The sequence below is a fragment of the Megalobrama amblycephala genome, linkage group LG11 (assembly GCF_018812025.1).
Source record: "Megalobrama amblycephala isolate DHTTF-2021 linkage group LG11, ASM1881202v1, whole genome shotgun sequence".
Classification (NCBI taxonomy): Eukaryota; Metazoa; Chordata; class Actinopteri; order Cypriniformes; family Xenocyprididae; genus Megalobrama; species Megalobrama amblycephala.
Window position 1 is genome coordinate 23,760,221 of NC_063054.1, and position 23,150 is coordinate 23,783,370.

The window sequence follows — 23,150 nt, forward strand, 5'->3', positions numbered from 1 at the left end:
TTTGGTTTGCTGGGGGCTAGTGGAGTTTAATGAGAATGTGGGACAGAAATCAATGAAGGGGATAGGCTCATCAAGACTGAAAAAATTAATCACTAAAATTGACTTGAATCTTATTCAAGTTGTTCTGCTTCAGGAGTAGTTAGATTAGTTGTTAATTGAATTGAAGCATTTTAGTTAAACAGTTGTGGCGGCAATAAATTGGCAGCTCTGTCATTATTCTCTAAATAATAGTTCAAATCAAACACAAACTTTATTTTTGTTTATGAACTGATTCTCTGCAGCCTACTGCTAACCAATATAAGCTTGAGCTAATATTGCTAAGCTAAGTTTTTTTTAACCTTTGGTTTAAGGATGCACAATTTTAAAACTCTCAATTTTTAAAAAACAAAAACCCTTTGTTTTAAATGCTACAAGTGATTTTAGCCATAACAACATAATCGACAGTATGAAAAATTGATAATTCATTTTTAAATTTAAAGATTAAATTTGTGTTATTAAATAAGTGAGGGTTAGAAAAATATCAATTATCTTCAGATTCCATTAACAGATGTGGTCCTAATATATTGTGCATCCCTACTTTGGCTTACATTGCTTAATATCTGTTTTTACAAAACAATTTATTTGACATTATTTTACTTTTATCTCCAGGTCAAAGCGGAAGGTCTTGGGGCGCAAGGAATCCGAAGAGGACCGTTCGCGAGGTCCTCTATCCCCACCGGTCACCCCCACAGGAACGGCCCCCAGCTTGACCTCCTCCTTGCCACGGCAAACGGGCTCCATACAGCGCAGCCTGCGCAAATCCCCGACCAGCAGCGACACCTTCAAGGCCCTCCTGCTGAAGAAAGGCAGTCGGTCCGAGACCAGCTTCCGCATGTCTGCCGCCGAGATGCTGCGCAGCACCGACCCGCGCTTTCAAAGGACTCGCTCTCTCGACTCCTCGTTCGATCCAGCATCTCCGATGGGCGAGAGCCCCTGCTCTTCTCCGGGCCGCAACAAACGGGCGTCCGAGGACTGGGCACGCAATGAGGGAATGTTCTCAACGTCCCCGTCATTAATCGGGACGAAGTACGGCCGATCCCGCACACCGCCCTCTGCCGCCAGCAGCAAGTACAACGCCCGCAGCCGGATCCTCAGCAGCCCCATGACAGTTATTTGTGAGAGGGAAGGAGAACTCACCGACTGTGAAGACCCATGCCCTCTTCCTCCATCAAACATGCCCCTTCCCAACTCTCAGGACTCTAACAGCACTTTATGCGAACAGAGCAGCAGTTAGGATGAGAAACGGCTCCTTGGCAAAGGCAGAATGTCTTCTCGGCACCAGAGATTGACTGAGGGCAGAAGACCAGGAGTTGAACTCTAGATGGTCTTGCCGCCTGCTAATCCAGGCAGCGCTGCCTGATGTTGTAGTGTGGGCAGACACGCAGATCTAAGGTAGATCAAGCGGTCAGCTCAAGCACTAGGCAGTGTACTGCTATACCTATAGCTCTTCAGAAATAAAGTAACCTATCTAATCAAATTTGACCTTCATTTCGGAGGGAACCGTGCTTTCAGTGGCAATACTAGACTCATCTTTTCAAAGCCTAGCAATTACTTCTGTTATTTTGTTCAGCCTTTTTTTTTTCCACTCTTCAGCATTAACAGTCAGATTTGTGTGGGGATTTTTTTTGGTGAAGCTGTTAACGAAAGTTGTATTGAAGGAATTACTATGTGACTGCTTGTTTTGGCTGTAGTAGTTCAAGTTGATGGATATTGTGTCAGCGCTGTGGGTCCAAAGAGGTGCGTCACATCACAAACTTCTCCGCGACAGCTCTGTCAGCGCCTCTCAGCAAGACAGCTTTAGTAAACAAGATGAAGAGCACACCGACCAATTTCTACAAGAGACTTATCTTTTCTTACGGTTCGGACCATTGGAAGTGTCTGGAATAGAAAAGGAATTGTGGGCCGAGAGACTGGAGTAACGACGGCTTGTTTGTGGAAACAAAAAAAAAGTTTATTTGGTTTTTGGTGTGTAGGCTTGCACTGTTCATCGTCTCCTTTTATTTGTCATTTAAAAAGCATTGTGTCTGTGTTGGTTATTTTAAAGAGTTCTGACATCTTACTTGAAACAAATGACCGGTTTTACTTGTAAGTGTTTTGGTTACCAAAGAGCCGAACGGGACACTCTAACTAGCTGAAATGAGAGGGCATTTGTCAGACTGAGTTCTGTTAACATCTAGTGAACGTGACTGCTTTATTACTAACCCTCCTGTTTACCTGTCAAGCATTTTTTTTCTTTTTTTTTTCTTGTGCAGTTTTATAATGTTTTTTATGTATATAACTCAAGAAATGTTATGTAACAACTGAACTTATTTTCAAAGAATTTGTACATTTTAGAAACCTTTGCTAGGAGTGGCTTCCTTTTGTAGAGTATTTATTTTAGAATAGCCAGAATGTTGGTTTGATATACTGTAGCTGGAGGTGGGCTTTTTGGGAGGGAAGTGAGTGAAGTGTAATTAAAGAGGACATCCTTACAGACATGTGGTCAGAGTCATTAAGTTCAGATTCACCAGTCACAGAATTTCTATCTAGTTCCTTCACCCATCGAACTGATGGAAAAGCGGATCAGAAAATAAAAGCAGAATAAATAACGATGGCAAAGAGGAAGCAAGCTGCTAACCCTCTGGAGTATGTCTCTGTAATAAAACATGGTGATATTTAAAAATTGTCCATCTGTTTTGTCTCTGTCTTTGAGATTCACTGCCACCTGTCAGCCGGCAGCCCAAACCACAATCTCATTAGCACCGTCACCATAACACCCACAGCCGTACATCAACTCCAGCGGCTTTGCAGGGCCATCAACCCCTACTTCCGTCTTACTGACCATCACTTAAAGCTCGATACTGTGACCTGGACCAAACATCGTATGCATAATGATATTTGTAGGTTATATCACGGAAGAGGTTATGAATCTTTATGATTTGGCTGCAACAGAGAGATAGAAATAAGCTCCCTGTTTCTCCACATGCACGTCGTCTTTTGTGCTGAGCATGTGAACACGATATTCAGGCAACCGTTCCCTCGAAAATAAACCTGATGACGGTGCAGAGTGTGTTTGGCCTTGTAGGATTTCTTTAGCTAGCACCTGAGGTTATGTCCTTTGTTAAAAATATTTGGCCACACTTTAGATTAGGGTCTAATTCTCACTATTAGCTAAATATTAACTTCAACTTTTGCCTCATAAACTCCTAATTACAACTCCTATATTAATAGTTATTATTATACAGCAGTTCGTTCTGGTTCTCGAATCTGACTGGGATGTAGAAAGTGGTCATGCAGAATAAGGCATTAATATGTGCTTTATAATTACTAATAAACAGCCAATATCCTAGTAATATGCATGCTAATAAGCAACTAGTTAAAGGTGATAGAGAGGATTTTTTCGTCGACTGAGAATCCAAAGACAGTTACTGAGTTTTTGAAATAAGCGCATGCGTAAGAACAGCCCCCCTCCTTCGCAGCTCACTTCAAAGGAACGCCTCCCAAAACTCGTGCAGGAGTATTTGAATACGAGTGTTTACCACCGGCATTCGCTGTGTTGTGTTTTTTGGATTCATTATGTCGGACTCACCGCAGGTAACTCATAATCTGCAGTTGTTACTCCTGTCTCCTGACAAAAACATTGCATGCAGCGCCTGTAGAGTGTGGAAAGTTACTGGAGAGCGCAGCCGCGCTCGTCTCTCACAAGGAACGTCACGGCAGTGATTGACAAGCCAGAGGGCCAATCGTTTATGCGATGATCGCGTAAACGATTGGCTGATGTTTTTAAGGCCCTACCTCGTGCACGGATGATGTATATTAATATTATTACTTTCAGTGCACCTAATAAATAGTCTTTTATCAGTTAGTAAAGACAGTTTCAAGTAATATTGCAAAAATGTATAAAACAAAACATCCTCTTTAGCACCTTTAAAGTGTTACCAAATATTTTTTGCTTAGCTCAAATGATCTTGAACTTGCGCGCAGCTGAATGGTTTCAGTTCTCCGCGTTGTAAACGTCACCTTATTAATGTCATTTACATATAAAAGATCACCAGTCATCATCCAAATCCTTAGCGAGCTGCAAGTATATCTTAGATTTCCAAAAACCTGCAGTAATAACAATGAAAAGTGCATAAGGGAGAGTGGGGTAAGATGAGCCAGTGGGTAAGTTGACCCACCCCCTGTATCTTGGCAACTGTAACATTTTATTGTCATGTGACCATATATTTTGGAACAACCCATCATTTCTGCCAGACTGTGAAAAGGAGAAGCACATGGGAGGAGTGGAAGTCGCTTATTTACTTTAAAAACTGTTTTTGGCTTGTCAAAGTATAACAGATGTAGCCTAATGGCTGTTTCATTAAAGCAAATTTGTCCAGGTCTAAAACAATTTATGATGCATATTGGTGATTTAGCAACGTATAAAACCGTGCAAGTCATTTAGCTAAATATTCTGAATTGGTAAGCTAGCTTGCTTTTCCTAAAATGGCAGCTATGGGGCAAAGTGAGCCAAATGTTGTGGGGTAAATTGAGCCAGCGTTTTAACTTACCCCACCATAAGGCAATGAATTTAAGTTAAATCTGAAGTATAAACTGGTGTCAGTTCAATGTAATATTACGCAACTGGTTTAGTTTATCTTTATTTTCGAGTTTATTTGATAGCAATAGTGTACAAGTACACCAGATCCTTCTCTGATATGAACCAGATGATGTTTAATCATATATATCTTTCCACCTGTAGTCCCTAATGGCCTAACATGGTTGACATTGCAGAAAAACTACCATGTCAAGAATCTTTTGACTAAAATGTTTATTAATTTCAGTGACATTTATTCATTCTTATTTAGTTTTTATTTAACAACAAACTCTCTAGTCTGTTTATGGGAAGGTTACAACTTTGATGTTATTCATCATATTGTGACATATTGTTTCAGAAATGCAAACAATTAAAGATACTGAAATTTCCACTTCATTTGGTTGGTTTTGAAAATAGAAATAGTTTTACAAAGAATATTTGTAAAAGGAAATTTGATTATTAAATTAGTTTTTAAAATCTTTAAAATTTCACATGGGTTTGATTCAGTTAGATGGTCAGTTTACGCCCACCTACTGACCCGGCTCAACTTACCCCTAACCTGGGGTAAATTGAGCCAGAGGAACACATTTCATGAGAAGCCATATTTTTAGAACCCTTTGTCATAGATGTATTCTAATCATTTAAAATGATAGGAAACATCCTGAAATTACTTTAAATACTTTCATTTGAATTTCTTCTTAATTTTCCCTTATCTTGAGGACCACATAAGTTAAAAAAAAATGGCTCATCTTACCCCACTCTACCCTACGTCTGCTCAGACCCTGACGTGGCTCTAAGCACTTTTCCACCAAAGATCGTTTTTATAAATATGAGCGCTGGAGTGGATTTAAGCGTAGGCACACGCTGAGATCAAATCTGTGATCTTTATATGAGGCCCCACGTCTTTATATGTCTTATATATAATACCTATAATAAAATAGTTTAGAGCTGTTGGGACAGATTTTGTAGGAACTTCGTCATTCGCCTGTGCAAGTCACATTAAATCTGCACACAGAGAAAAGAAAGGTTTTTGCCCCAATGAACAAGAAAAAAATGATCATGGTCTTTTAAAGTGGCAAAGCTCTGAGGAATCACCAAAAGTCTTTTGATAAGATATAATTCAAGGACCTATTTTGTATATCTATTTTGTATTTTGGTTTGACTATTCATACGCGCAGCGACAAATCACAACCAAAACAATGTTCTTCCGCAAGATTCGTGCTGTTTTATTTTTGAACCACTAGAGGGCCAAAGGTTACAATGCGTACCAGTTATTTTAAGACCAGAAAATACAAAATACAGAAAAACTAGCATCAGTTTAATACACTGTTATTTTTCCAGTTAATCTTTAGATTCAAGATTTAGTGCAATATAAACAGGTAAAAATACAGATGAGATTATGTATTTATATTTCACAACAATAAAATAGTTATTGATTCAGTCAGGTCTTACTTGCACCTTTACACAAGCATTACATGAGCGCTTTGATACATTATTAATGACAAAAACAATTAATAAAAAAAAATTAAAAATTACTTCAACATACTTTTCATATGATTTCATTGTTAATTGTAGGTATTTAAAGTGTTAATGCTGGTGTAAAATATATTGTTTATACAATCAGTAAAGTGTTAATTTCTCATATAAAACATTCAGGCAATTGCATGTACATAGTAAACAAAAGCACCTACATAACTATTGTTAAGTTCAAACAAACAATTGACCTCCTCTTCATCTCCTCTTCCATCTGATCCTTAGGCTTTTTCTTCCTCATCTTTGATCAGCCACACCTCATTCCTGCGGTTGGTCAGTTTGAAGGGGCTGTCATATCCCGCTCTGTAGAACGGGGCCTCTTTGAATTTCATCCCATCCCTCTTGAGGCTCTCCATCAGTTTCAGAAGCTCCTCACGGCTGCTCTCACTGTTAGTAAAGCCTCCATACGTCCTGCGAAACAAGGCCAAGCAAAAGTGAAGCTATGGCAACAAAATCATTTTTAAAGAACAGTAAGACCTGGCAACAAACTACTATTCCACAGTTTGGGGTAGGTACGATTTTTTAAATGCTTCTGAAAGAAGTCTCTTACACCCTTCAAGGCTGCATTTATATGGTCAAATAAATACAATAAAACAGTAATATTCTGAATTATTATTATTATTATTTAAAATAAAAGTTTCTATTTATTATATTTTAAAATGTAATTTAATCCTTTGATGGCAAAACTGAATTTTCAGCATCATTACTCTGGTCTTCAGTGTCACATGATCCTTCAGAAATCATTCTCATATGCTGATTTGGTGCTCAAGAAACATTTCTTACCATCATTCGTGCTGAAAACAGTTGTGTTGCTTAATATTTTTTGGAAATCGTGATACTTTTTTTTCCAGGATTCTTTGTAAATGTTCATTATAAATGTTCTTACTGACACTTTTGATCAATTTAATGCATTTTTGCTAAATAGTATAAATTACTTTAAAAAAACCAAACCTACTGACCCCAAACTTTTGAATGGTACTGTAGCTAAATTTAATTTCCAATTTTAAAGACACAAACATGTACCTCACAAACACCGTTAACTCTTTACGGTTCTCTATGAAAGCATCTGCGTCGGTGGGTTTGGGTGGGTCGGCCTGATGTTCCTCAGGGATGAAGAAGGAGGTAGTGAAGGTGCTTTCACAAGCAGGTCCAGCACCAGGGTCAATCATACAGGTCACTGGTGCGGTCATCTCCACCTTACACTCTGATACATGACGGTACAGGACAAGCGCTCAGATAAAGCTGATATCAAAGGTCTTTCTTTAATTAAAAGGTGCAGAAACATGCACTGATCATAATGTGACATAGCTATTTTGCAGGTTAAGTGTCACCTGGTGAATCATTAACACAATTTAATCCGTGGGAACAACTTGGCACATGCTTTTTATTATTATAAAGGCATCTTGGGATTTATTGCAGTCACAGAAAACCTTCACTTCCATGTAAAACTTCTGGCTTTATGCATGAAGGACATTGTGTAATGAAAATGTCACAATCACAGGGCTGACATAAGGAAATACTGGCTAAATGCATCTAATCCTGAGTGTCTATTTCATGAAAATATGAGCTTCTTGTCATCTACAGGTACATTAAGACTTACTTTTGTCATTATTGCCCTGAATGTATTTGAAGAGTCTTCTGAAGCCTGTGTTGAAGGCCGGGTCCTGCTCCATGCCAGTAACAGATGTGCTCACCCAGTTTGTTGTGTGGTAAGTACGGATCTCATAGTCTTCACCCTGAAAAACATCACTTCATCAGATATGACTTAAAACAATAAAGAAGGACTGCTTCAGTTTAAACATGAGCAGACTACATCGAAAACAAAATGCAAGCCCTATCTCTGCAAATAAGCAATAAGTAAATATTAACAAATCTGTTATTAAGTTAAGCCTGGGCGGTTTCTGGCTAAATGACATGCACATTTGAGTAATGTACTAACCTTGCTCTGTTGAGCAGTGAACTTTGGGTTCTGGAGTCCAGAGGAAAAAAACAGTTGACCCATGGATTTAAGCATCTTGACCTGTAATGTTGTACAAAATTAAAAATGGATTAATAGTTGCAAACAATTTACGTGTTGAAATAATAGGAGATACTTCTTTTTCATCCAACAATACTGAGTGGGAATTTCATGTCCAGTCGTTTGGACGTTAACGAGAGTTTTATACTACTAACATGATAGGGCTAACAACAATGTATAAGTTATTCTATCTAGAAAATAGTTAAAATGTTACATACATGTTTAACCCGTTAAACAAGATCTGACATGCAGTAAACATTCCTCGCAACACTGGAGAAAATTATAACGTAGGCTACAATAAGATGACTGTCCATAAGTTGCACAGTCACCCTATTACTATATTATATACTTTAGATAAAAACTCACCTGTCCGTCGTGGAACGATAAAATGCATAAAATGGCTGAAAATATCGAGAGCTGTATTCAGTCACATACACAGGCGTGTTAGATAAAGAAGATGCAGTTACGAGTGATATGTAACAGCTTAAGTAACGCTTACACGACTACTTCCGTGTTTTCATGTTACATCACTCGCAGGAGAAGCTTCCGATTGGTTGACGAATATGTAAATAAAGAAAGTCACGCCCCAGCAACGCTACACTACTCTGTGGAAGAAACATTACATCAGTAGTCCACCCTTTGTAACAACAGGACAAAATATTTGAAAGCAAATAACAGAAGTTGATGATTTGTTTTACTTTAAATTTTATTAACACTACTCATTTTATTTGAATATACATAAATAGTTATACATTGGAAAGGCATCACGTTACCTTGCAGTAAAATATAAGGTCAACTAGTGTCAGGTTGCAAACACTATTACTTCAAAGCCATACATTTTTCATTATCACATCAATACTTTAGCACAAAGTAATGGATAATTGCATATGCACTAAATCTGAAGTGTTCCACTCACACTAAACACAAAACACCTGTAAACATATTTTTCAGAGGAATATCCCCAAAGTGCATGATCAGCCAAAGAGAGTGTATAACATATCCTAAACTAAAAATACTAGAATTATTTTGTAAATAATACTAGTATAAACTATGATATCAACAAATTTAACCCCAAAGTCTTTTTACAAAGCACCGCGAAATTCAACATGACCTGAGCACCATAAACCTGCAAACTGCATACAAATAAAAACACAAGCAGCTTTTTTTTTTTTTTTTTTACTATCAAATGGATCTCTTTGTTGGTCACTTCATCTTCAGAGCCATGTTCTTCCTGCGTGGCGGCTCTCTCTGGACCTGTCTGGCTCTGGCACCAAACCCCAGGGACTGAAGAGATTCAGTGAGGAAGCGTTGAGTAGGGGATACGCACAGCATTATCAAAAGCTTCGCATCCCCTCCTGTGCCAGAAGGAAACAGAAGAGAGGTCAAAAGGATGGTCAGGTGAGGTTCGCGAGAGGAGAAAGGAGAATGTAGGCAGGCCCTGTCTATGACAGTTATTGTGGTTATGTTCAAACTTGACTGGATGAACTGGTTTTAACTGTGGCTCAAATAAAAGCAAAGGAAACTTGCACAATACATACAAGGAAAAAGTTATACAAAATCTTTCAAGTGTAAAAAAAGTTGCCACTGTGTCCAAAAGATAAAATATTTTTCATTTAATTGAATAGCTAATTTAATTAAATTAGTTACAGATCTAAATTTCATCTGCATTATTAAAGATATCAATATATCTAATGTTTAAAAATACATTGCAAATAACTATAATATTAAGTAAGTTGCACTGTGACAAATGACATTATCCCCCTATTTCACAGACAAGACTTAAAGGTGCCATCGAACGTTTTTTTACAAGATGTAATATAAGTCTAAGGTGTCCCCTGAATGTGTCTGAAGTTTCAGCTCAAAATACCCCATAGATGTTTTTTAATTAATTTTTTTAACTGCCTATTTTGGGGCATCATTAAATATGAGCCGATTTATGCTGTGCGGCCGCTTTAAATCTCATGCTCTCCACCCACGGAGCTCGCGCTTGCCTTAAACAGTGCCTAAACAAAGTTTACACAGCAAATATAACCCTCAAATGGATCTTTACAAAGTGTTCGTCATGCATGCGGCATGCATGCGTCAGATTATGTGAGTATTGTATACTGTTATATTGTTTACATTGATTCTGAATGAGTTTGAGGCTGTGCTCCGTGGCTAACGGCTAATGCTACACTGTTTGAGAGATTTGTAAAGAATGAAGTTGTGTTTATGAATTATACAGACTGCAAGTGTTTAAAAATGAAAATAGCGATGGCTCTCCGTGAATACAGTAAGAAACGATGGTAACTTTAACCACATTTAACAGTACATTAGCAACATGCTTACAAAACATTTAGAAAGACAATTTACAAATATCACTAAAAATATCATGAAATCATGGATCATGTCAGTTATTATTGCTCCATCTGCCATTTTTCGCTGTTGTTATTGCTTGCTTACCTAGTCTGATGATTCAGCTGTGCACAGATCCAGACGTTAATACTGGTTGCCCTTGTCTAATGCCTTTCATAATGTTGGGAACATGGTCTGGCATATGCAAATATTGGGTGCGTACACCCCGACTGTTACGTAACAGTTGGTGTTATGTTGAGATTCGCCTGTTCTTCAGAGGTCTTTTAAACAAATGAGATTTACATAAGGAGGAGGAAACAATGTAGTTTGAGACTCACTGTATGTCATTTCCATGTACTGAACTCTTGTTATTTAACTATGCCAAGATAAATTCAATTTTTCATTCGAGGGCACCTTTAAGCTAGTCCCAGACAAAAATGCATGTTTGAGCCGTTTTAACTGAAAGTAACTTGCACTGACATATCTTAAAATATGTCAGTGCCATTGATTTGTCTCAATGTTTCTTACATGTCCTAATTGGCCTAATCCTGGCTTAATCTAAGCCCTGTCTGTGAAATCAGGCCTATATGTCCAGCATACATGCATATAAAAATGTCTTGCTAAACTGAGAAGTTCTCAATAATGTAACAGGTCATTAGATTGCTTGTTTTACAGACTAGTGTGCATGTTAAAGTTACTTGTTTTTCAAAGTGAATGCATTCACCTATGGCATCCTGTAGCAGATGTGTTAGTTTGCTGTTGCGGTAGGGGACGTGAGGTCGTCGTTCGGCTAGAGCTCCCAGAACGTCAGACAAAGCTGAGAGACTGCGGTTTATACAGGAGCTTTCCCACAGAGCAGCACCGGTCACACCTGACATCCCTAAACACAGATAAACATTAGTGTTAACACATTATTCACATCTTCATTTACTAGGAGCACTTGAATAAAATCTGACCTAAGATTTAACACTCCATAAACCTTATCTAATGTGTCTGAATATGGTTATGTTTTGTTTCATTGTAAAATGGCTTAACAAGTAACTACGCCCTACTCAACGGAGCACAACACTGCAACCTCTTACCCACACACTCGCTCCCAGCCAGGTCCACTAACTGCAGCTTGGTCTTGAGGGGGGCCTGTGTGATGCTGGGTCGGGGAGAGGGGCATGGTGAGTGACGGGGAGAGGGGCATGGTGAGTGACAGGGGGAGTTAAACGGCGAGGAGGCGGGGCTAGATGAGCGCGAAGAGGCGGCCCTCCGGCAGCGTGGGCTCCACCACTCCTTCTGAGACACCCGCTGGACATCCTGTCTGGCATTCTGCAGCCTACGAGCTGCAACACACAGAGATCACACTGTATGAGTCCATAAAATATGAATAAAACAATTTCTTCCAAGTGTGATGGTAACAAAGTCCCTTTGTAAGCAGGTCAGTTCACTCAGCAGCCACCTCGGTAATGACACCAAACCGCTATTTTACAGTCATAAAACTATAGTAATTAGCTACTGTCTACCTGAATGGGTAAAGGCCAAAATCTCAGATAATAAAATAATATATTTTTAATAATAATTAATAATAATGATATAATAAATAAATATATAATAATTTATACTATATTATAAAATGTTTTTAGTTTTAGTTAACTATAAAATCCCTGGTATATATTTTTACAAATAAATAAATCATATTTTTAGGGCTAATCTTGTTTAACTAATGCATGTTCAAGAATTTAAAAAAAAAACAAAACAAAAAACAGGTGATGGTGACATTTTAATGATATTAAAATGTGATTGGCTCTTTTAACTTTAGAGAAGGACTATGTACAGCCGTCATATTAAGTGTTATGGTTTGTCCCATTCATTTTTTAGACATGTAAATCCACTTTATAGCAACCTTTATGAAGTCTTTCAGTGCTCCCATGAGAAACCTTTGGAGTGAGCACTGAGCTCTACTTTCAGGGTAGCGAGAAAGTGCTTGAGTGTGTATATGTGTAGATAACTAATCCAGTGGGTGTTTGAGAAAATAGAGTTGTTAGAATGACCGTTTGTTTGTGCGTCTTTAGATAATACGCTCGGTCTCACTTAACAGCCATGACCGTGTGTGCTGCAGATAGCAGCGAATGGCTTAAGGGAACATTTTAGCTTCAAAACCTGTGAATTGGGGACCGGCACTTTTGAAGAAACACTGTGTATCATACCTAGAGCCAGTGCATCTGGGCTTTTGGAGGTGACAGTGAGAGTGACGATGAAATGAGATCTGGAGGAGTCCATGTGCACCAGGGTGGGACTGTGAGATCTTAGTTTCAACACAGAATTGATCAGCTGCATCACCTCTGCAGAGCTCCGCACCAACCTGACACACAAACACATGCAGACCTTTGACAGTCACATGCACATGGAGCTCAAAGTACAATGAAAAAGCAGGTCGAACAAACAAAACAAATGCAGATGAGTACACTCTAATGCAAAACACATGCATTAACACAGACCAGCAAAGGGGAGAAAATGTCTTAAACATCAAATATTTAAATTTATTAAAACTACTGTGGATTTCATAGGTCAATCAATATTATTTAAATTTCTAACATGACATAGGCAAAAAAATGCAACAAAATATATGCAAAGCATCTTCTCTTCCTTTTTGAAAGTGGTTAATCTGGTCAATTTGTTAACATTAGTTACACTTTAGGTGTCATGAAACCTCAAAGAACCTTTAACAATTTAGGTTAATGTTGATGTCTACATATGCTAAAACATTAAAACATTTACATGTTGTATAATAATTAGTTAGTATATTATGAATGAACCTAATTTCACAAGAACAATAGTAGATTTATAATTATTAAGAGTAACTTAGATTAACTAGGGTAACCATATGTGCCATTTTCCCAGGACACGTCCTGTCCATGATTTCTAAGTTGCATAAAATGTAGTTTTGGTCTTGTTTTCATATTTGCGGAAGGTAGCCTAATGATTAAAAAAATATTTTACCAATAGCGTGCATTACACATAATCGACCAATCGTGGCTTGCGAGAAGGCTGGATCTACAGAGAACGGTCAAAGCATTGCAAATACAACATTTTAATGTATTGCGTGAAGACTGTCAATAAGAACAGTGGCTTGCACAGACCTCCGTTTAGAAATCGCATTCAGGGGGCACATCGACCACTTTCACGATTAAAGAGGCAAGGGCTCAAGCCATTTTAGGCAATTTAGAAATCCTGGACAGGATGCGTCCTGGGAAAATGGCACATATGGTCACCCTAGATTAACGAATGCTTTAAAAATAATTGTTAGTTTATGATACCTAATGCATTAACTAATTGAACCTTATTATAAACCTTTAAAAGTTGATAACTTACTTTGTTATCCTAACTATGCATGATTACATGGTTAGTTAAATTTTATTATTTTAAATTTATTTAAAAAAACGTGTGATATGATATATCTTCATGCTGACTGCTGTGACTCACTCATGTGTTAGGCAGGGCACCTCACTGGTGCCTGTGCTGGTGGTGATGACCTCTCTCTTCACCCCAACTGTCACCCCGTTTTCATCTCTGGCCAGCAGGTCCAGAACTTCATTATTATAGACCTCCACCACTGACATCTCCACCATATGACTGTCCGCTGGCTTCTCAGAGATCAGCCTGTGACATATATCAATACAGGCAGACAGTCAGGTATCCTGCGTGTAATAACGTATAGTGATTTTAACTGTGCTGTGAGAAGGATGTTACTTGAATAGCTCATTGGCAGCTTTTGGAATGATGCCCTGTTGAGAGTCCTGCACTGCAGCTGTGGGCGCCTCAGGCTGGGAGCCAATCATTGTGTGTGTCTTTCCACTGCCCGTCTGACCGTATGCCATGATACATACATTATACCTGAAATGAAAAGACAGATTTATAGTATAAGTATTATAATACTTACACAAAGCATGACTTTGTTGGCAGTGTTTTGCCAAATTCGGTGACCTAAACAAATCTGTGACTAGAGCTCTCTGTTGATTAAATGTTTAAGAGTTTTCTGCCTCATATTCTCAGGTGTTTTAGGTTGTTTTTCCTTGCAACTATTTCCCTTTGTTGGGTTGCCACTACTTTCTTTATTCTTGTTTCCTTTTATTTTTTCTTTATTTTCTTTTCTTTTAGAGTTTTTATTTTCTGTAATGCTATTTCAGAATAATATACTTTTTTAAAAAAGCACTATAAATAAATGAGTAAATGAAGTGTTGTAAATTTTTCCAGATCACAGCAAGTAATATAATATATTATATAATTTTTTTAATTAAAAAATATATTATAAATAACAATCAATTAATAATAACATCCGGATGGACTAGATTGTTTTATTAATGTATTACATGCATAAATAACAATAAGAATTGTAAAATTATGTCATAATGGTAGAGCAAGCAATAGCACTTGGACAGCTTGTCTAAAAAAATTATTAGTAAATAAGTAGGGATGCACCGATATGAAAATTTTGGCCGATACCGATAACCGATAATTCTTTATATTTTAAAGCCGATAACCGATATATTAGCCGACAATCATATTTCAAGCAATTCAAAACCATAATGGTGGATAGTGTGTATCTGAAGTGTCTCAGCTGAAGGAAATCCATCCATTATTTATCGGCTTTAATATATCGTCCAAATTTTCTTATCGGACCAATAACGATAACATTAAAAATGAACATATATCGGCAGATATGCTGATATGGTAGCTGATATATCTTGCATCCCTATAAATAAGTAAATGAATATATCATACTCCCAAACCACATTCATGATATAGTAAAACCACATTCAACCTCTAGTCACAGATTTGTCTAGGTTACTGATTTTGAGGCACAACAGTGGAACAAAAATAGACAAAGTAACTGCCACTAATGTGTGTAAAATGTAATTTAGTCAATGTTAATAAAATTATATATATAAGCTTCTTTAGTCACTTGATTACAGCATCTTCCCTAAATTAATAATTAAACTTGTTTGTATTAAATAGGATACTCACCCATCAAGTAGAGAGGTTAGAAGGGGTTTCACCTCCTCAAACACAGTTTCTTGGCTGTCTTCTGGACCATGTACTCTGCAAATCAAACAAAAAATGGACACTCTCTACATCACCCACCACCAAAGCCCCTGTTTCAAATGTTCACATTTTATGCAGTGTTCAAATACCTCTCAAACTCAAATATTTTGCTCATTACAGGACTTGAGGGTTTGGCGCAATTCACAAAAACAGAGTCCTGCAAAACAAGGGTGGTCAGAGATGATTATTCCAGCATGTAGGGTGTAGTGCTGGGCCATTACAGTTTTATAAAGCCCATAAACACTACATATAATCAATTTACTCACATCATTGATGGCCTGCACCACTGCTTCACATGATGAAGACCTTAAAAAGAAAATGAGATTAAATGAGATTTAGTACACCTACAAGATATACAGCATTCCTTAAAGGATTAGTCCACTTTTTAATACACTTTTCCTGATAAATTTACTCACCCCCATGTCATCCAAGATGTTCATGTCTTTCTTTCGTCAGTCGAAAAGAAATGAAGGTTTTTGAGGAAAACATTCCAGGATTATTCTCCTTACAGTGGATTTCAATGGCTACCAACAGGTTGAAGGTCAAAATTACAGTTTCAGTGCAGCTTCAAGAGCTTTAAACGATACCAGTTGAGTAATAAGGGTCTTATCTAGCGAATCGATTGGTCATTTTCGAAAAAAATACAACCGTTCATGCTTTATAAACAAAATACTTTCCGCTTCCGCGTTCTTCATAACGCTTACGCTGAATGTCCTACGCCTTCCCTATTCAAGTTACGGAAAAAAACGAAACTGGCGGCGCGTTCGTTCCGTAAGTAGAATAGGGAAGGCGTAGAACATTCAGCGTAAGCGTTATGAAGAATGCGGAAGCGGAAAGTACGTTCAATGCGATATTTTGTTTATAAAGCATAAACGGTTGTATTTTTTCCGAAAATGACCGATCGATTCACTAGATAAGACCCTTATTACTCAACTGGTATCGTTTAAAGCCCTTGAAGCTGCACTGAAACTGTAATTTTGACCTTCAATCTGTTGGTAGCCATTGAAATCCACTGTAAGGAGAAAAATCCTGGAATGTTTTCCTCAAAAACCTTCATTTCTTTTCGACTGACGAAAGAAAGACATGAACATCTTGGATGACATGGGGGTGAGTAAATTTATCAGGAAAAGTGTATTTAAAAGTGGACTAATCCTTTAAGATTGTGGTTTCTGTATAAAATATTTTTTATTTAAATTGCATCATTTTTTTACTATTAATTTAATCGAACTGTTGTAAATGAATAATTTTATTAATTTAATATGCATTAATCTACCACTTTTCTTTCAATATGTATTTAGATTGCATTACCCATTGATTGTCGGGGATCCTGGGATGTGATCAAAGTTCAGAATTGGACGCACCCTGCAGTGAACCCTGATATTCCCCCTCAGCTCCTACAGAGAGAAATGTGTGTGGTGGTTAAACTATTTTAATGTGACTTAATCATCCTAACTGCTCACACAGTCATTTTTAAGAATAAGTAAGGTAGAGATTGGTCTGAAATATTTATTACTGAAATATTCATGTGTCAAGCCACAGAAGGTAATAACATAACAGTGTACTTCCTACATCTTTACTTTAAATAAATGGCAAAATGTTACCCTATAAACACATTAAGAATAGTGAATCAAATCAGAAAACGAAGTACGTACAACCAAGGTGTTGTGGAGCAGCTTCCTCCTCACCCGCTCCTCTCTGCACCTCTCCTTCTCTTGCTGTAAAGAGTGCTCAAGTGCAGTCAACTGAATCCGGAGCTCTACGGAAAACAAATGCAAAGAAAACCTTCACAACTATCTATTTGTGTACATTAAAATATGAATGCATATAGAAACCTCTAATCCATGGAACCTGCAGTCAGACAGTATAATGACTTGACTAGAAAAACAAGTGATGTTGTTGGAAACAATCTGTCCAGAGCCAAAGAAAATAAGACAAACCACTGTTTTCAATATCAAACAGTGTGTAAATCACAACTCTACAGTAACACTGTCCAATAGCTACAGTACACCAAAAATATAGTGCGTTTGGCTCTCTTGAGCTCAGTTCTAGTAATCATTTTTAGCTTGGTTAAATGAACAGTTACCTATATCTCCGTGACCATTTGATGACTAAAAAAAAAAGTGACTATATTTAAAAGTTTAACAACATTTAGTATAATAGAGTCATTGTACTTGTTATTTTTGAACATTTAAAACATAAACTCGATGAGACTTCGATGTGATTGGTTTAATAAATATTAGGTTTATATAGACCTCTTTGGAGCAGACGTCACAATTACGTCACTTGCAGCTGCGCGCGCATAGTGGTTGCAGAAAAATAGCAGTAGCAATTGGAGGAAAATGTGCAAAATCCACAGAATAAGAGAAAAACGTTTTGTTGTGCCTCTGGATGTTGGAATCGGAATGCAAAAAAATATAGTCTTCATTTTTAAAGAAAACCATCGTTGAAAACGTCCTTTGAAGCTAAACGGAGACGTTTCACAGACAGGACTGATGACACCTCCAAGGATTAGTCTACTATTAAAGCAGGAATTTGAAGTAAACAGTAAGTCTACATAATATTCACATATGCAGTTCAGAGGACATACATACATAGCAGTTACAGCATGAAATAATATTTAAACCTATAACATTTTACATAGATAACTTTTAACAGCATGAAATAATATTTAAACCTATAACATTTTACATAGATAACTTTTAAACATAGTCTATAAAATTTTTATTTCACAATTCTGACTTTTTTTTCTTGCATTTGCGTGTTTATGACTCCCAGTTCGGCCATTATAACTCGCAATTGTGAGTTTATTTTACAATTCTGAGGGGAAAAAAGTCAGAATTGCGGGATAAATTGCAATTCAGAAAAGACAGGATAACGAGTAGGCTATATATCACAATTCTGTTTTTCTTTGTAAGAAATGTGAGATATAAACTCAGGTTTGCGAGAAATAAAAGTCAGAATTCTGAGACATAAACTCGAAATTAACTTTTTTTTATTCTTTTATTTAGTGGCTTCCATAGACTGGTACTGCTCAACTGTCATTTTCTGCAACCAGGTAGGCTCCGCCCATAAAAAACGTCATCGCTGTTTGCAAACACCAAATTGGTCTATACTTTTTAATATAAATATAGTATTTTTGATTCTTGATAGCTCCACGTGTGAAGCAAACCATGGGAAGATCTAATAAAATGACATGAATTTATGAATTTATATTGGGCTAAAAAAATCTACCACACATCAATGGAATCAATATGTATCTAATGGTATCAACCAATACAATATCGCAAGCCAAACTTATTTAATCACAGTGGGCAAAAGGCAACAAACGTCACCCTATATACTGTTATCTTTGAGTGTACTCTAAAAAAAGCCTTTTGTCATGAACGTATTTTTCATTTGCACTTTAAGACACAGTGATGAGCGGTTTGGCTCGGAGTTTTACAAATACAGCTATATAAATGACAAGGGATAAGATCCACAGGCCCTGTGGGAGGCTTGTCACCATGGTGTGCAGGTGACGCACAGGACATATGACCGTGCTGTCCCTGCTGACAGCAGCTTTTCCTGGAGGAGAGGCTGGGGGAGGGGATGTGTGGATTATCTCTGAACACTGCACCACATACCTACTGTCACAACACGGCTGGTTGTGTGATAGAGATGGAGACAGATGAAGGAAGAGACAGATGGTAAAGAAAGAAGGGAATGAGAGCAGAAGATTAAATAGAAGAGGAGATGAAGGTCGAGAGATAAGGTTCATAATCCAGGACGTCATATGACCTTGCCGTATCCACAGTTTACACGCACGTAAATAATTAGTGAATGTGATCCTTTAAGTGTATCTGGAGGTACAAATATTCACAGATAATGCAGATGTATCTGAGTTCATCTCAGTAAAGAACACTCACTCTGAAGGTCATCACTCTGGAAGTTCTGAACAGCATTTCTAGCAGTGCCCACACATTGAAACAGCTGCTTGCTTTGGTCCTCCAGCTCTTTAGCGAACCCCACGTAGATTGTAAAAACATCCCTCAAGTCCTGTTTCAGCATCTGAGAGCAAGACAGATCACATGATGATGCTGGATTTGTGAAGCATTGCATTTCAAAGCATTTGTAGTGTAGGATTTGTTTCAAAACTGTTTTTGCAATCACCTGAACTTCGGACAGAAGTTTGGAGAGAGTTGCATTTGTGCACTTCTGCACTTTCCTCTGTTGCTGATGTTTCTTTCTATGGGCATGAATCTCCTCATCCCTCTCATGGCGAAGTTTACCCAAACACTAGAAGTTGAATGAAAAGATGAATGGGAAACACATATAAACAGTTCAATACATTTACATAGATTTTATCCTTACGAAAAGCATTGTGGAGATGGTAATTCTATGGATGCACAGTTTGGAGTCGGTTTAGTCATGTTTTTTTAAAGAAGTCTCTTATGCTCACCAGGGCTGCATTTATTGATCCAAAATACAGTAAAAACAGCAATATAATGAAACATTATTACAATTTAAAATAAATCTTTTCTATTTTCAAATATAATTTATTCCTTTGGTGGCAAAAATGAATTTTCATCATCATTACTTTAGTCTTCAATTTCACATGAACCTTCAGATGTCATTCTAATATGCTGATTTGGTGCACAAAAAACATTTCTTATTATCAATGTTAAAAACAGTTGTGCTGCTTAATATTTTTTGTGGAAACTAATTTTTTTCAAGATTTTTTGATGAATAGAAAGTTCAAAAGAACATCATTTTTTAAAAATAGAATAATAGAATAGAATAGTATTGTGAAATAAACATTGTTACTGTCACTTTTGATCAGTTTAATGCATTTAAAATAATCTTTTTAATGGTAGTTTATATCATGATATGGAATGACTTTCATAATTATATACTATATAATATATACCATATATATATACCATGTTAATTACATTGTACTCAAAGCTACTTCAAATATTACCATAATATTATCATCATAAATCTAAAAAAAAAAAAAAAAAAGATTGGTGCTTTTTGCTCTATTTTTGATCTCCAACCAAAAGTCTGTCTCTGGTCTGTATTGCACACCCAGATATTAAGAACGTGAGTAAATTAGGTGAGACTGGTGAGCACCTGTCGTCTGTCTGCAAGCCACTTATCTTGCAGTGAAACCATCTGCCAGGTCAAATTCTTAACTGCAGCGGAGGGTCGACCTCCATTAGGGAAGTTAGATGCATTTCACACTAAATTTGCTACATAAATCCGTACCTCAGCGAGTCTCAAATGAAGGAGAGCATTCTCTGTTTCCAACTCCAAAATACGCTCCTCTTTACTCTAAATAGAGAAAGAGGGAGAAAGCTTTAGCATTACATTTAAGCATAAGTATACAGATGTAATAGTACAAATAATACAAGTAAAATGAAACAAATGACAACATTCATCAGTCACCGTCATACACAAAAGTTAACTGACACACCTGTGGCTGTCTCTCAAAATCTTAGAGGGTTGCCTGCCAAAACAACCCTTTTGGGCATCAAAGACATCATTCAAATGAGCCTATGAACTATGAGGCCCAAAATGCTGTCTATCCTGGGTCAGCAGCTCACTGGTTTTGAGACATAACTATCACTTAAAAAATACAAAAAAGTACGGTGGCTGTACCATAGTACATTGATGGTATGAGAAAGTAGAATGAGATTATATACTGAATGATTACCATATTCACATGGTACTTCAGTGAAAACCATGGTATTATCAAGGTACATGTCTATTGCATAATAGCAAGCTACTTTTTGTTGGTGGCTTCAAACAACAATATGGATATCTCCTCAATTTAAGTCTGTGACAAATTATAGATTATATTATATGTTATATTTATTCTTTATGCACAATAAAGAACACGATATAATTATTTCTCAAATGAACCTTGGCAATATAACAGCATAATTATCTTAACGACAGACATGTCTGTAAATCAAACGCAAAATATTGACATTCAGGTAATATTAGAAGAAACTCACCCGTAGTTTGTGCTCTAGAAGGTGAACTTGATGAGCAAAAATCTGGTCTCGGTTAATAAAGAGCGGCATTGCGAATGAGAGTAAAAACAGGATGTGAAATGAAGCATTTATTGTACAGTAGTGGACTGTACATACCGAGCTCGCGTGTGGTTTGTCGGGAGTGTAATCGGATTACCTGCCTGCGCACACTAGCCTATTTGGCGTCCTCCTGTTAAGTGCCTTCTGATCTATATTTACCATTTCATGTCGTTTTCCTTGCTTTCAGTACAATGTATGAAACTGTATGTGGATTTATTAACAATGTGGGCTTGGTATGTGAATTTAGACTTCATGACAACAATCACACCTGCATCATACACTGACCTGAGACTCAACAGGCCGATGATGAAGCGATTGTCATGACCGTCATTTGAGATTTGGCGCCTCCTACTGGTTACTTTATCAATATTGTCCACAGCGCTGTTGCATCTCTCACAAGAAGAGGTGACGTCAGGTAACATGGGGCAGATTAGTTTGAAGTTTCAATACCGATTCAGTTTCCAGTTAATGTGAACTGTTTTAAAAAGCTGCCATATTAGTACTTCAAATATATGAACAGAACCGTTTGCTAATTGCAACATTCTAATTGCAACATTCTCTAAAAAACAACTGAACATCAAAAAGTATAGCATTATCAATAACAAGCTGAGACTTGCTTCATAACCATATTATTTTATATTAGAAATAACTGTTTATTTTTTACAATGATGGCATGTTTTTGATGTATATTTTGAATATAAAATGATAGCAAAATGCCTGGCTTAAGGGATAGTTCACCCAAAAATGAAAATTTGATGTTTATCTGCTTACCCCCAGCGCATCCAAGATGTAGGTGTCTTTGTTTCTTCAGTAGAACACAAATGATGATTTTTAACTGCAACCGCTGCCGTCTGTCAGTGGTATAATGCAAGTCAGCGGGAACTTGGACTATAAGAGTAAATAAAACACGACAGACAAATCCAAATTAAACCCTGCGGCTCGTGACGACACATTGATGTCTTAAGACACGAAACGATCAGTTTGTGTGAGAAACCGAACAGTATTTATATCATTTTTTACCTCTAATACACCACTATCTCCAACGGCATTCATCACTCGATTCGTTTGGTCTGATCGCGCTCTGACAGCGGCAGTGATGTCTCGCGCATATGCTTCAATGAGAGCGAGACATCACCGTTGTCAGAGCGCGATCAGACCAAACGAATCGAGTGATGAATGCCGTTGGACATAGTGGTGTATTAGAGGTAAAAAATTATATAAATACTGTTCGGTTTCTCGCACAAACCGATCGTTTCTTGTCTTAGGACATCAATGTGTCGTCACCAACTGCAGGGTTTAATTTGGACTTGTCTAAGCAAGTTTTATTTACTCTTATTGTAGAAGTTCCCATCCACTAGCATTATTTGACTGACAGACAGCAATGGTTGGAGTTAAAAATCATCATTTGTGTTCTACTGAAGAAACAAAGACACCTACATCTTGGATGCTCTGGGGGTAAGCAGATAAACATCAAATTTTCATTTTTGGGTGAACTATCCCTTTA

At 37.3% G+C, this 23,150-nt stretch overlaps 3 protein-coding genes across 13 annotated transcripts in view; 1 reads left to right on the forward strand and 2 right to left on the reverse strand.

The window, feature by feature from the left end:
- The window catches only part of nhsl1b (NHS-like 1b), a 115,151-nt gene extending 112,445 nt beyond the window's left edge, over window positions 1-2,706 (forward strand). For all 9 annotated transcript variants that reach the window (XM_048206829.1, XM_048206833.1, XM_048206830.1 and 6 more), the window contains one exon: window positions 649-2,706. In XM_048206829.1, coding sequence (XP_048062786.1) covers window positions 649-1,273 — 625 coding nt within the window. In that variant the 3' untranslated portion in view covers window positions 1,274-2,706. The remainder of the gene's footprint in view (window positions 1-648) is intronic.
- A 3,093-nt stretch (window positions 2,707-5,799) lies between these two features.
- hebp2 (heme binding protein 2) lies at window positions 5,800-8,658 on the reverse strand. Its single transcript, XM_048206843.1, has 5 exons — window positions 8,511-8,658; window positions 8,067-8,147; window positions 7,728-7,863; window positions 7,151-7,331; window positions 5,800-6,538 (listed from the first exon to the last, which is right to left on the reverse strand). The coding sequence occupies exons 2-5, from the start codon at window positions 8,139-8,141 to the stop codon at window positions 6,349-6,351; spliced, it is 582 nt and encodes a 193-aa protein (XP_048062800.1). The 5' UTR covers window positions 8,142-8,147; window positions 8,511-8,658; the 3' UTR covers window positions 5,800-6,348.
- A 115-nt stretch (window positions 8,659-8,773) lies between these two features.
- Window positions 8,774-22,470, reverse strand: kif25 (kinesin family member 25). Of its 3 annotated transcripts, none has more exons than XM_048206840.1 (15): window positions 22,418-22,470; window positions 20,817-20,882; window positions 19,719-19,844; window positions 19,475-19,616; window positions 17,222-17,325; window positions 16,878-16,963; window positions 15,836-15,875; window positions 15,659-15,726; window positions 15,492-15,566; window positions 14,217-14,360; window positions 13,950-14,126; window positions 12,674-12,828; window positions 11,561-11,809; window positions 11,203-11,358; window positions 8,774-9,499 (listed from the first exon to the last, which is right to left on the reverse strand). In XM_048206840.1, the coding sequence occupies exons 4-15, from the start codon at window positions 19,614-19,616 to the stop codon at window positions 9,348-9,350; spliced, it is 1,548 nt and encodes a 515-aa protein (XP_048062797.1). In that variant the 5' UTR covers window positions 19,719-19,844; window positions 20,817-20,882; window positions 22,418-22,470; the 3' UTR covers window positions 8,774-9,347. The 3 variants fall into 3 exon arrangements, with proteins under 3 accessions (XP_048062797.1, XP_048062796.1, XP_048062798.1); XM_048206839.1 differs by lacking the exon at window positions 22,418-22,470 and adding an exon at window positions 21,569-22,393; XM_048206841.1 differs by lacking the exon at window positions 22,418-22,470 and adding an exon at window positions 21,932-22,391.
- Window positions 22,471-23,150: the final 680 nt, after the last annotated feature.

Excerpts from the sequence above, each read along its gene's own strand:
- kif25 (XM_048206839.1), bottom strand. The coding sequence starts at position 21,637 with ATGCCGCTCTTTATTAACCGAGACCAGATTTTTGCTCATCAAGTTCAC. Across the intron at positions 15,567-15,658 it reads AAAATATTTGAGTTTGAGAG|AGTACATGGTCCAGAAGACA; the intron begins GTATTTGAACAC and ends TTTGATTTGCAG. Across the intron at positions 11,359-11,560 it reads GGCTGGGAGCGAGTGTGTGG|GGATGTCAGGTGTGACCGGT; the intron begins GTAAGAGGTTGC and ends ATCTGTGTTTAG.
- hebp2 (XM_048206843.1), bottom strand. The coding sequence starts at position 8,141 with ATGCTTAAATCCATGGGTCAACTGTTTTTTTCCTCTGGACTCCAGAAC. Across the intron at positions 7,864-8,066 it reads TCACTGCTCAACAGAGCAAG|GGTGAAGACTATGAGATCCG; the intron begins GTTAGTACATTA and ends GATGTTTTTCAG. Across the intron at positions 7,332-7,727 it reads TCAGGGCAATAATGACAAAA|AGTGTAAGGTGGAGATGACC; the intron begins GTAAGTCTTAAT and ends GTCATGTATCAG.